At 43.2% G+C, this 14239-nt stretch overlaps 1 protein-coding gene across 8 annotated transcripts in view; it reads right to left on the bottom strand.

The window, feature by feature from the left end:
• The window catches only part of PECAM1 (platelet and endothelial cell adhesion molecule 1), a 29338-nt gene that overhangs the window by 12674 nt on the left and 2425 nt on the right, over positions 1-14239 (bottom strand). For all 8 annotated transcript variants that reach the window (XM_064150574.1, XM_064150573.1, XM_064150571.1 and 5 more), the window contains exons 3-13: positions 13932-14225; positions 12734-13033; positions 12386-12655; positions 11728-11988; positions 10473-10754; positions 7452-7733; positions 6263-6370; positions 5404-5431; positions 4871-4941; positions 4500-4556; positions 2204-2272 (exon numbers count right to left, since the gene is read on the bottom strand). In XM_064150574.1, the coding sequence (XP_064006644.1) occupies positions 2204-2272; positions 4500-4556; positions 4871-4941; positions 5404-5431; positions 6263-6370; positions 7452-7733; positions 10473-10754; positions 11728-11988; positions 12386-12655; positions 12734-13033; positions 13932-14225 (2022 nt within the window). The remainder of the gene's footprint in view (positions 1-2203; positions 2273-4499; positions 4557-4870; positions 4942-5403; positions 5432-6262; positions 6371-7451; positions 7734-10472; positions 10755-11727; positions 11989-12385; positions 12656-12733; positions 13034-13931; positions 14226-14239) is intronic.

The following is a 14239-nucleotide window of genomic DNA, read 5'->3' on the forward strand; positions in this document are numbered from 1 at the left end:
CATACTGATCTGCAGCCAAACTCAGAACCAGGCTTGTTACAGCTCTGCACTGCTCTGAAGAACAGGTGCCTCTGGCACCACATTCTGATTTCCCCAAACCAGCCTTGTTTTATAAACCTCTCTTAAACATACTGTAAATGTTGGGAGCTAACACATGAGAACCGAGTTGCAGAACTGCTATGAATTCCAATGACAGGAGGAGTTACACTTCAGTGAGTGCCTAATCACAGCCTTCAAACTTGCAGTTTTGGCATAAACTTCCTTTGCAAAACAGTCTGAAGATCCTGAAGCATCTTTCATATGCTTATGGTCTGTTGCTTAAATGATCAAGTCAATTGCCAGTGAAGCAAGGAGTAAGCTTCTCAGAATTTTAATGAGAGGTAGCTCAGTTTGTCTGGAACATTATTTTTTTAGCAAATTACAGTCCTAAATATACTCCTGTTGACTGTGTGGAAAGACTTGGTGGGAGGCATTTCCTGAGCTTTTCAGTCCCATTTCATTACACTGTGATAAAATTCCATGGCCCATGTTATTTGCTTTGTTAATCTTCCAAAAGTCACCTCAGCACCGAAAAAAATAAGTGTGCCAGGAGAAATGGCTTGGATGATTTGACATTTTGTTCCCACTAGCTTTATAATGTTGCCACCCTGCAGATAACTAAGCAGCTATAGAAGTAAAAGCAGAAGCATGTTCTTAGCCGTGATTAGCAGCAGCTTTTGCCTTCTCCCTTTCCTCATCCTACTGGTAGCACTGGCCTTTTGTTTTGGCTGAGATTAACAATAAGGGCTCCAAATCACTTTGCCATCTTTTTGCACACCATTAGGAAAGATAAGCACCATATTTTTGCCAAGCATGCAGTATCCATTAGTGTCCAATCTATTAATTCTCTGGAATTACCACCTCTTTAAATACCAAACTAGCATTCCACTAGGATCATCCCAAAGAGATGCTGACCTTGCATTTAATAGGGCTTTTCATTTCAATAGTTGTGCACCAGCATCCTGCCTGTTCTACACCATTGTGTGATGTGGTGCACACTCAGAAACAGTTGGAGCAACTGAGTGCTAGCCCTGTTCTGCAAACAAGCATAGCAACTAGGGTAGCTCAGCACAGAGTTTAGCAGAGGTGGATAAGCAGCAAGTTTAGAGCAGAGGGAGAACTGTGTTGAAGGGCACAGCAAGTGCAAACAGAGGCAGAAGAGGAGGACTGGCTGTTCTGGAAGAGCTGTGCTGCCAGACTTCAGGAGAGCACACTTTTGTTACTGCTAGCTAAACAAGCATGTCTTTGGTCTCTGATAGAAGTGAGGGTCCCTTCCTACCATGAAAAAGCAAATTTATCCATATCTTCCTCAGTCTGCTTTTCTTTCTAGTAAAGCAAAGAAGCTAGAGTATAGCACTGACGTCTCTCATGGGCTCATTTTGTTATTCTCTGAAAGACTTCCCAGCTTTCAGCAGAAGGGCCTAATGATAACACAGTTCCCCAGATGACACAGAATGATTGGAGACTGTATTGGAGACTGTGTGTTGAGAATACATTTCAGTGGATGTTTCTCCTTCACAGCTGCAGAGAGATATACCTTGTCTCATGCCATGAGGTCTGGGTACTGTTACCACAGAACTGTAGGTAGAAGCCCAAAGTTACCTGGGCATCAGTATTTTCATTTCTCTGTTTAATGTGCCACAAAACCCAGGATGATCTCCAGGCCTCTCCAAACTGAGAGAATAAGCCAATGATGGTCTCTCTTCCTTTTCTGTCACTGGAGAATTACAGTTTTGACCCTTCAACAGGTTCCTTTCTAAAGGAGGAAACTCCACTGCCTTCTGTTCTCTGCATTACCCTTCCCTGTGGCTAAGCTCAAATGGCTCTCAGAGATTTGGACTCTGTAACTTGAAGATTCACAGCTGACTGCCTCCTGCTCAGAGCCTCAGCTTCAGTCAGGAGCCCTGCTCCGTACAGACCTCATGTGGATGGGACAGGCAAGTACATGAGAGGATCCCAGGGGAAGAAAGGCTGCAATGAGCAACAGCGCGGTAGTCACAGCATCATCCAAGTTAAGGAGAGTTACTGGCACGAAACTGTCACGCCCAGAAAGCACAACCTGCTCCTACGTTCACAGGTGCCAATATGAGAGCAGCGTCAGGGAGCAGCAACATGCCCAGAGGTGCTCCCAAACCGTAACCATCGAAGCCAGACAGTTTATTACCTCTGTGAGGGTCAAGTGTTGATACTTCGACTTCAGTGTACTCCACTTCAGCGCTCTCAAGGTCAGGTCCTGCCCCAAAAATATCAAGAAGATGTTTCTTTGTAGGAGTGCAAGCTTCATCTGAGCTGTGGGCCTGATCCTGCTGCCACTGAAATTAATGGACAAGGCCTCACTGACAGGTGCAGGATCAGGCCCCATTTATGGCAGATGTGAGTTACTCTGCTAAGAGTTGTAAGATTCCTAAGGGTCCTCTCAACGTGAGAGGCAGTAGAACAATTCAAGCCCAACTTCTGAAACTGTGGGGCACACCTAAATGCTACTTTCCCTTTAACACCTTCAAAAGTGGCACCACACAGATGGAGGAATTATCTGGGATTTTCCCATATTCCTGCTCCAGCTCTCCTTTCTTCTAACTCTCTCCCTGACATTACATTATCCTCCTTGTCTGTGACTGCTATGGCAAGGACGCTTCCCATTCTCCACTGCCCTCACATTTAAAGCCTACTAAGTCATTCAGGGCCTCTCACATCACCTCTTTGCCAATAAGCAACTTCAGCATGGCAATCCATCTTCCTCTTCATAAGGCCTCTCTGCCACAGTGCCCACAGAAAGCCTGAATTTACTAATTCAGTAAAGCAGACATCTGATTTAGTAAGACTATTGGCTGACGAGCACTGGCTACGTGGATGCAACAGACACAAGAAACAGCTTTTCCTTTCTGCTCTGTCTTCCTTAAAGTGGAAATACCTTTCTGCTAGATTTTTGTAAATAACTGGAAGGACCCACAATAGTCAACCAGTCTTGCAGAACTGCTTGTGGCTTTTTCAGGACAGAAATTAGAGAAAGGTCTAATGACTAGAATGGCAAAGTTTTCAAGCTGCCTTCCAACAGCATTAATGAGAGAGGAAAAAAAATAAGCTGAAAAAAAAATCAAACAGTGTTTATTAGTTGATAGGCTCATTAGTTGATATCAACTTCTAAATGACTTGCTTCCTGCAACAGCAGTGACTCTAATGATCACCACAGCCTTATGCTCCTATGCGCTGCATGAGAAAGTCTCTCTAGTTCTAATCTGACTTATTCAGGCCACAAAGGAATAACTTCCACACACTTAATAAAAGCTCCTTCATTTGCTTGCTGAAGTAAAAGCTACTGCCACACAAATGCAGACTAGGAAATGTTATTTTTAGAGTATGTGAAGAATAGACTTGTTTTGCACATCTGGCTGAGAGACCTGCAGCAGCCTAGTTGGTTTTGATGAAGCTGCCCTGTCTATAGTAGGTAGGGATTGAACTCATTTACTTCTGGCACAGATGCAGAGTATGAAAGCTGAGCACATTTCATCTGAAACAGGTGGGATACAACAGAAAAACAAGAGTCACTAAGCTCGAGCTGTCAAAGTTTTTTTCCAAGTTTCCCTGTGAAATTAACTTAGTGCAGCACCTTTCTCTTGCTTCTGTGGTACAGTGCTGCCCTGCACACTCAGAATTGCAGCAAAGAATTAACAATTAGAATGTTCTGTCACCTATGTTGCATGCAGGAGTTTAGTTTCATGCTCTGCAGTATTTTCAGTTACACCAGGTGCTTTCCCAGCCATCTTGCAACTTGTGGTCCAACTGACAACCAAGTCAGAAAGCATTGTCAGCCATCAGAAGTTGTGTCTAACCCATGAGAATGCTTTCACATTCATATAAACCAAAATAGATGGGCCAAAGCATAATTTCAGATGGCAGTAGCCACACATATAAGTACTGTTCTTTGACCAAGTATCTTTGAAACAGCAGGCTGTAGGAAAACTGTGTTGGATGCTGCAGCACTTGGTGACATGTTTTAAAGAATATATATTAGAGCCCAGTTGATGTCCCAAGGTATTGGGCAGGTTATTTCAGACAGATTGTACAGCAGATTATTTTTAGGTTTAATGCTTAAATATTTCAAGATCTGCAGAAAGGAGGAAAGGACAGAGAAGGAGAAGCAGAAGTCTGTAGAGAATATGTGCTTTTAAAAATCCTGAATATTTGCAGAACATAAAACATAACATTTTGAGTCCAAGTTGTACTTTTATACCAGCTTTCATTAGATGTTCTGGAATCCAGCACAGCTACCCTTCATAATGCATAATGGGCTCTGCCATATTGCACAGAAGGATTAAGAACTAAGCTTAGCAAAGCAAAGAGTCACCCTGCTATAAAAGAGAACTGGACTTATCACATCCTGATTGATTTCACCACTAGAAATCAACACAGCTTTCAATCAGGAAATAGTGTTAAAAGTTATCAGTTAAGTTTGAAATTACCTTTACTCTCATCTGTTGATTTCATGTGATTTTCATTATCTTCAATGTAACCTGATCCTGAAATATTAAAGCAAAAGTTGAGCTAAAAAAACATTTAGCATAGCCAAACAAATGAGTTACATAGCTCCAACTCCTCTTGGCATTACAGAGAAAATTCTACTTTTAGATTCATACTTAAGATATTTATATAACAAATGAAAGAAACCAGACATGGCTCTGAAATATCAGCTAAAAAACACTCCAGGTTTAACTTTGTTACACAGCTATAGCTATATACAAGGTGCTCTAAACAACATCCATGCAGGTTTAAAAGTTTAAATAAATGTTTAATTAAGACAATTCATCAATAGTCTTACAATGAAATATCCTACCTGAATAGTAGTCTCCATCATTGTGCTGTCTTGTCAGTTTTTCACTTGCCAAGTTGGTACCCAAGGCAGAGCTTGAAAGCAAACCAATAAAAGTTGACATCGGTCAATAAAAGCAACATGGTAAGATGCAAAGGTCAGTCACTGTCTGTGCTGACTGCCACATTCTCAACTACTGAAGCTAATGAAAATTTTGCTTTGTCTTAAAAAAAGAACATGAACAAACTTCAAGGCAAAAAATGTTCTCTCTTGCATTACTCTCCTTTAAGAACTTGTATTTTAAATTCTATATCCAAATGCATTCAAATGCAGGCCTAATATTTTTTTCTTAGCTGGCCTTTTCCCCCCACTTTTTTTTCCCCCCTCTTGTTTCTGTTTTTAGAGTATTTCCTCATCCTGTTGTTGTGTTAGCAGGTGGGACATGAAGCACAACCATCTATTGTCTGCAGGTGTGTGCCACAGTAACTTATACGGAAGGCCTCTACAGTCCTTTAAACAGAAATACTCCACCATGACTATAAAGCAAATTAACTTACCCAGACATCTCCAGAGATGGTCCTTTAGCTTGACAGAGAAAAAGAAAATCATCTATTAGTAGACTGCACAAGTAAAAGACTTTAGAAGAAATAAAAATTAAACCAAAATGTAGTGATTATCTACCCAAGTCTGAATAATTTATCTTGGCTACCACAAAATTAATTACCTTGTGGTTTACCTCCTGTTTAATACCCAGGTTCCTTAAGTGTCTCTTTTGTAGAGAACCTAAGGTCCCCAATCCTAGGCTTTAGCCTGGCCAATTTAAGCAGTCTGGGAATCCAGACACTCCAAACTTTGTCCAGTATTTTGCAATGTACTGCATATTACTGGATAAACCAGGGGTACTTGTCTTCTGAAAGAACAAGAGCTGAAAGAATATCTTAATGATAGAACACAAATCCTCAAGTGAAACTGGATTACAGCATGGGAAAACAAAGTCCAACCCTAGCAATCTCAAATCTGTTTCATGAGTGCTAGAGAAGCACTTCAGCTACACCTGAGCTGGGACCTCAAATCAAACTATCACAGCTCTATAGGCATCAAAAACCTCCTGAGGTCCTCTCTGCCTCTGCATTTCATCTACTTCCCAGACCTAGGACTGCATCAGATGAGTGCAGTTCTGGCCTATCCCCACCACCTTTGCTTCACTAGTGCCTGCCCAGCACCATTAATTACATGCCCAACACACTTTGCAAGCTTGAGCACACCTGTGGCTCAGTCTGAGACACTTAGCATTTTCAAGTAGATTTTTGGGTGTTTTTAAACTGTATTTTGTCATCTTCTGAAGCCTCAAACCCACAAGCAAGTTTATCTGTAATACATTTGTCTCCACACAAAGGGGAGGGAAGGAGTCGTTACCCTTTTTCTTCTTGCACAAGAACCACCAGAGAGCGAGTGCTGCTGCTCCAGCCAGGGGGAGGAGGACAAAGGCGGCGATGATGCCTTTCTGCCACGATGCTAAGATGACTGGAAAGAAGCAGGATATGTTTCAGAGAGAAGGTACAGTGCCAAGACACCATCTCCTGACTTTTCATTTTGCTCCAAATTGGCCTTCTTACACACTGGAAAGAGCTTTAATGAGACTTGCATGCAAAGCCCTCTAGTGATGGAAACCTCAGTACAACACTGAATCATAGAATCAGTCAGGGTTGGAAGGGACCACAAGGATCATCCAGTTCCAACACCCCTGCCATGGGCAGGGACACCCTACCCTAAATCAGGCTGGCCAGAGCCCCATCCAGCCTGGCCTTAAACACCTCCAGCCATGGGGCCTCAACCACCTCCCTGGGCAGCCTATTCCAGCCTCTCACCACTCTCATGCTCAACAATTTCCTCTTCACATCCAGCGTGAACCTACCCATCTCCAGCTTCACTCCATTCCCCCCAGTCCTGTCACTTCCTGGTATCCTGAAAAGTCCTTCCCCAGCTTTTTTGTAGGCCCTCTTCAGATTCTGAAAGGCCACAGGAAGGTCACCTGGGAGCCTCCACTTGTCTAGACTGAACAGTTCCAACTCTTTCAGTCTGTCCTCACAGGAGAGGTGCTCCAGCCCTCTGATCATCCCAGTGGTCCTTATCTGAACACACTCCAGCATCTCCACATCCTTTTCGTAATGGGGGCTCCAGAACTGGATACAGTACTCCAGGTGGGGTCTCACCAGACCAGAGCAGAGGGGGAGAATCACCTCCCTGGCCCTGCTGGCCACACTTCTCCTGCTGCAGCCCAGGCTCTGCTTGGCTTTCCAGGCTGCAAGTGCACACTGCTCATGTTGAGCTTCTCGTTCACCAGCACAGCCAAGTCCCTCTCCTCAGGGCTGCTCTCCAGCCAATGAGTTGCCTTTAGCTGGCTTCTGGCTCCTGTGGCTCTTTGAGCATCCCCTACATTTTTCTGTGTCTGTCAGACAATCTCTGCTTATAAACAGAGCTCTCCATTGAACTTCTGACAATGGTGGAACAAACCCAAGGGAGTTACACTCAGTAACACCCCAGAAAACATGACCCCCCCTGCCATGATGACATAGCATGCAGCTTATCACAGACATTAGCTTACCACTGATGGTTATGGGCTGGCTCCTCACATCCACGTTGGCTCGATTGGAAGCCATGCAGTAATACATGCCCGTGTCCTGCCTGCTCATCGCCTCCTTGCGCCACATGACCCTGTCTGCATTCTCACTCTTCTCAAACAGAAGAACTTCACGATCAGTTTTTCTATAAATCCTGAAGTGGATTGGCCAAGAGCCTTCTTTCACAGAGCAGAGAAAAGCAGTCTCGCTGCCATCTTCCACTTCTCCATACGGAATACTGCCCAGGCTGGCATTTCTGATTGGTACTACAGAGGAAGAGACAAAGAAAACCAACATTAGCACCATGGGAAATAACTTTGATGACAAAATGTATTGAAGAAATCTTTGTTTAATGTTCAGTTAAACAGTGACTGCACTGAACAGTCTCTGCCAGACAGCATCCGCTAGTAAATATTTTTATATGCCCAGAAATAGAGAGGGCACTTAAAAGGAACAAAGCAGATGCAAAAAGAAACTATCTGCTTCTACTGAGGTCAGTCAGCCTCTTCTCTTAAAACTCCCAACTCCAAGTTAGGTATTTTTCAGAAACAATACTGTAAATAATTACAGGTCAATCTATGCAGCTACACTTTCCTGGATCAGTTCAATCTATGCAGCTACACTTTCCTGGTTCAGTTCAATCTACGCAGCTACACTTTCATAGTTCTATAGGGTCTCTTCTCCCAAGCAACCAGCAACAGAACAAGGGGACACAGTCTCAAGTTGTGCTGAGGGAGGTCTAGGCAGGATGTTAGGAAGAAGGTCTTCCCAGAGAGAGAGACTGGCATTGGAATGGGCTGCCCAGGGAGGAAGAGACCTCCAAGATCATCCAGTCCAACCTAGCACCCAGCCCTATCCAGTCAACTAGACCATGGCACCAAGTGCCCCAGCCAGTCTTTTCTTGAACACCCCTAGGGATGGTGACTCCACCACCTCCCTGGGCAGCCCATACCAATGCCAATCACTCTCTCTGTGAAGAACTTCCTCCTAACATCCAGCCTATACTTCCCCGGCATAACTTGAGACTGTGTCCCCTTGTTCGGAATATAGCAACCAGTGAGAGAAGGTAGTCTGCGTTTGAAGGAGCTGTAAGAATGTGCACAGCCAAAATGCAGTTTTTAAGTTTGCTGGTTTACAAAGTGAGTGTGTTAGCACATGAAGGGCAGGAGCAGGTGAGCATCAGACTTATACATGAGGGAAAAACGGACTCTCATTCTGTGATGCAAGTTATTTAAAGTATTAGCAGCTTCGCAACATGTTTGGAATGTGAAGCATCTGCTTTGCTAAAAATCATGAAACAAAATTTGTCTGGAAAGTCTACAAATGTGTTTGGGGCAGGGTGAGGGACAACACAAGGCAGATGTGAAGGAGGAGTCATTAAGCAATGCTAGACGGAAGCAGGAGAAAACCAGACCTGATAGGAAGAGTTGTGAAAGGTCTGTTTGTATTAGATAGGAAGCAGGATGCAGATTTAAGACCTTCTTCAGACAAACCTTTGAATCAGTAAGATCTGAACCAGCAACTGTGACATGAAATCTCACTACCATCTGCTCTGAGTGTGCCAAACAAATCTACAGGAGCACAACACACTGCTTAACAAGTCCTACCAAGACAAGACATTCCCACACACATGTAGTGACAGGAAATGCCTTGGAGATTGATCAGCTCTGACACTGGCCTTCAGTGGCTCTCCATAGCTGCCAACAGCACACTTGCAAATCACAGCTTTCCCACTTACATTCCCCTCCCTGGAGGACTGCCAAGACTCCCAGCACATATCAAACATCACACTTTCTTCTGTGGACTTTCAACTCATCATTTTAAAGCCGCAACTACCAACTTCCCCCATGGGCAGAAGAACATTCCTGTTCTATTTCACACATATTTGTGGATCAGAGACCTTGCTCGTGTACAGGAACTTCTAATTGCTAATAAGGCATAATAACAGATTGACTTTCAGAGCTACTTAGCAATTGCAGCTACTGGTGCTGCGTGTGTGTGTTCAGTGCTTCTGGAAACTGCAACTTACAAGAGGTTCTCAGAGGGATTTAATATTAAAAATGCAGATTTACCTCTTTAAGCAGGAAACTATCTAGCTCAACTATCTTAGTGAGTAAAATCACAAACTCCAACATCATTATCTAGAAATTTAACCCAGTCTTTCAAAAATCAAACATGAAAAAATCCCACATCTGGTCCTGACCTTTTAAATCGATTATTTTAATAAAACTTAATAATTATTTAACAAAACAGCCTCCACAAGATTTCAGACCAGATATGATTTTAATATCACAGTTAACTCATTTATAGTTTACAGCCCACAGTGTGCTGGGCTGCAGCAAAAGCAGTATGACCAGCAGGGCAATGGAGGGGATTCTGCTCCTTTACTCTGCTCTCCTCAGACCCCACCTGTAGTAGCTACAGGCTACAAGAGTTGGGGCTCTTCAGCCTGCAGAAGAGAAGGCTTTAAGGAGACCTTAGAGTGGCCTCCCAGTATCTGAAGGGGGCTACAGGAAGGCTATGGAGGGACTACTGACAAAGTCATGTAATAGCAGGATGAGGAGGAATGGGTTTGAACTGGAAGAGGGGAGATTGAAACTAGATGTTAGGAAAGGGTTCTTTGCAGTGAGGAGATACTGGCACAGGTTGCCCAGGGAGGTTGTGGCTACTCCCTCCCTGGAGGTGTTCAAGGCCAGGTTCGATGAGGCTCTGAGAGACCTGTTCTAGTGGGAGGTGTCCCTGCCTATGGCAGGAGGTTAGAGCTGGCTGAGATTTGAGGTCCCTTCCAACCTAAACCATTCTGTGATAGTTAACTTTGGTGGAATTCCTACCAAGGCTTTCACTTTAGTGACAAATACTCTGTGGTACAGACCTCTGAACTATTTTTAATTCAGGTGAGTAAAAAAAAAATATTATAAACATTTGATATCCACTTTGTTTAGTCCATCACTGGCTGCTAGAGTTCTAACCCCCAGACTATGACACAAAGAGGTACACAGACTTACCTATTACTGTGACATTCAGAATATTGCTGGTTTTCGTGCCGCTGCTGTGATTGTTTTTAGCTTCACATTTGTACCCTCTTTTGTCATCTTGCCTAACGTTTTCATCCCAGAAAGTAGCATATGTGTCATTAACTACTATTTCCTTGACTTTGTTTCCTTTGTAGAATGTGAATGTTATTGGTGGTGTTCCCATGGCTGAGCGACAGATCAACTGCAGAGTCTTCCCCAGCACCACCTCGGGTAAACCAGTGACAACAGAAAGAGTTGGCTTGGAGACTGGAGCTGAAAGGGGGAGAAAAGAACAAAGCATTGCAAATTACACTGCATAAGGCTGAAAGACAGAATATGATTTAGTAGAAAGCAGATAAATACACAACATTTAGGTCGCTGGCACACACAGGCTGTATTCGGAAGCTCTTCCTCATTGACAGGATGGAAGCAGAGGGTGACTTGAACAAAACAAAAGTATAAATAATAAACCATATGTGACCAATTAAAACAGCACAGGAGGAGAATGCAAAGGAGAACAAAGGATCAGTGACACAGCTGTGGATGACCCAAACTCCAGAAAACCCAAACTGATGCAAGGAAAAAGTCTGTAAAGCAAAAATTCATGCAAGTACCATTGCATGTATGACCTGAGATGGATTCTGCAGCACCCAGTCAGGGATCTCTGTTTCTGCAGCAGTTAATCCCCCTTTGCATATTCAAGAACTGACTGTGCTTATTCCATGAGGGAAGGAAACTAGAGTGCTTATAATTAGTCTGCTGGTGAGGGGGTTGTATTTATAGCAGAAAATTTGGCTTTTCTGGAGCAGAGCTACCCGGATGACCTCTGGCTCTCATGGCTTTCTGCCTGGAGGGTCAGGGAGAGGGTTTGAAGGCAGACACTGACAGAGTTTCTAATCAAGCTGGTGAGAGAAAGGTTTGCAGAACACTCCCAGCTCCTGCAAATGGTAACAAAGGAGTTTATTTGGCACCTTGCAGAGCAGAGGGAACAGAAGGAAAACACTGACTCACTCCTCCTAGGGCTAGCCCTGGAAACCTCTGACTCGATTAGATCACAGCAGGACAAGTTCCCTACAGCTAAAGATGACAAGCACATCTCATAGACACTAACACTGCAAGAACTAACAGACACTCTGCTAGCTGCTGGACTGGAGGCTGATCCTGTATCTGATGTGCTTTTTGCAAGCTTACAGTCTGGATTTTCTCTCCCCACCATTGGGTTCTAATAAGCCTTTGTATAACTCACCAAAAACATTTATCCCTACAGGTTTGCTCTGCTTGACTATTCCTTTTACTTCAGCCTTACAGAAATAGAATCCAGTATCATTCACACTAACTCTCATTGTTAAGTTTCTAGAATTTTTCAGCCAGATGTCTCCACTGGAATCTTTCCGGAACACCGAGAAGTTAGCTCTGTGAAAGCTATTAATGCTGCAGCTGAGGGTCAGTTCTCTGTTTTCATCTAGGTTCTTCATAGAAGCAGCTAATACTGGCTTGGGGAACAACTCTGCAATATAAAAAGAGAAAAAAAAATCATTCAAATTAAGCCTAAAAGAATAGGACTGCCTAGCTCAAAGTATCCAGAATGAAGGACACGCTGAAAGCTGACAATCAGGGGTGGGGTGGGGGGGGAAATAATGATGTTATTCTAATAAAATCATCTTTTCAGGGAAAAGAGAAATGCAGCAATCACTTGAAACCACTTCTCCTGTGTGTTATTTGACAGTATCATTTTAGTTCAAAAGTAATGGCATGTGAAGATCAGAGCCCCCCAGATCTAATCTAAACAGCCTTTAACTTAGGCGGAATTTACACTTGCATCAGAGGTTAGGCTCAGAACCAGAGTTCTACCCAACTTAAATATTAACACACTGCGTGAAATCGAAGATGAACAGAAGTGTTACCTGACACAACAACATTCAGTTTGGTGGTTTTAGATGCTCTCTCTTGCTCCACCTTACACAGGTATTCACCACTGTCCTCTAGAGTAGCTACTGTAGAGTATTTCAGCACTTTCTCATCTCGTACCCCCTTCAGTATTGTTCTGTTTTTCTGGAGGATGATTTCAATGTCCCGCATCCGGGCTACCACTGTTGAGCATTCAAACTGTACTCTGTCTCCTTCTGTAATATTACTTGAGGGTCTGACACTCAGAGTAGGCTTTATGAATGGTTCTGCAAGAGAATATATTCATGATGCAACTTTTTAACTATAGTGGGCAAAGAAATGTTAAAAGAAGTGAAATAGCTTACCCCTGACTGTAACAACTATTTTGTTGCTCTGCTGTGATCTTTCCAACGCGTCGGATACAAATCTCCCACAAGAGCAATAAAACTGTAAAACATTATCTCCCTCTTCAACAAAAAAATCCATCACAGAAAAATTTCTGTATGCTTCAAATATGGTCTTTTCCTCAGGCTCTGAGTTAATCTTTATCTTCTGGAAAAAGAAATATAAAGGAGGTTCTTCTTCTGGCAGCTCACAATGTAACTTCACAACTTCACCCTCTAAAACTTCTACTTTCTCAGCAGTCAGGATTGGCTTGGTCATCCCTTAGAACAGAAGACAAAAAGATTCATAGAACATTGCATAATCCTAAAATAAACACTGTCTCTGATGACTGTGGCAGCAGATAAAAATAATTTGCAAGAACCAAGCTTTTGAAGACAGTTCCTTTGATGTGCGGGTGTGTGCCAAGGCATCTTCAGAAGAATAAAACATCCCCTGAGAGGGTAATAGAGCCTGATGCAATGTGTGAAGTATGAAACTTGCTGTTTGAAGGTAAGACCACTTTCTCCTCAGCGTTTCCTATTGCCACTCAGAAACAAGCAAGCAAAGAAACTAAACACCATCCCAACTTCTGTACCTGGAAGAAAAATTACAGACCCTAAACAACCCTGAAACTATTAAATTCTTAACAAATACTTTCCTAGTTGCTTTTCCAGGGGGAAAAATGTCACTTGCAGTCAAGGAAAGACAGCTAGAAAAAGTATAGATGGAGGTGGCCCCTCTTCTCATGAGAAAGAACCAGGCTGATGTGACACTGCCTGCAGAAGTTCACAGTTGATGCCAGCTTTGGCAAGGGCTGTCACAAGGTGAGAATCCCCATACATTATCTGCAGCTTTTCAAGTGACCACCACATAACCACCACCACCACCACCCATGTTTATGATTGACAGATATAAGCTTTACCCCAGTCTAAGGGAGAAAGACTCAGGACAGAGCAGCTAGTGGCACAGATGGCACGGATTTTATTCCTGACTGTCACTGATCTGCCATTCCCATGCCTTGAGATTAATGTTTTATACTAAACTCATATAAAATACTGTGGTGTATACAGGGAAAGAACACTTGGCAAGATCTCCTATTTGGCAGTGACTGTATCACTGTCCCTGGGAAGCTGTTCTCTTTTTGTGTCTCAGAAGAGTGCTGTTTGAAGGCACACTCACCTGTCACCTGAACGTGCAAGGACTTACTGTCTTCTGCCTTTGAGCCTGCTTTCACAGCACATTTGTAGTCTCCAGTATGGGAGGATCTGGCTGCAGGTATATCATAGCGTGCATCTTCTCTGTCAGTTACAGTCATGAACACCAGCTTGCCATTCTTAAATATTGTAAAGTTATGGTTCAGCTGGAAATCAGTAGCTTTGCTAACATCAGCATGGCAGACAATTGACATAGGAGCTCCATTTTTCACTTTGGCAGAGGGCTTAACCTGGATTTCAACTCTATTGTAAGTAAAAACTTGACAGGAAGAA

Source organism: Pogoniulus pusillus, chromosome 11 (assembly GCF_015220805.1).
Source record: "Pogoniulus pusillus isolate bPogPus1 chromosome 11, bPogPus1.pri, whole genome shotgun sequence".
Classification (NCBI taxonomy): domain Eukaryota; kingdom Metazoa; phylum Chordata; class Aves; order Piciformes; family Lybiidae; genus Pogoniulus; species Pogoniulus pusillus.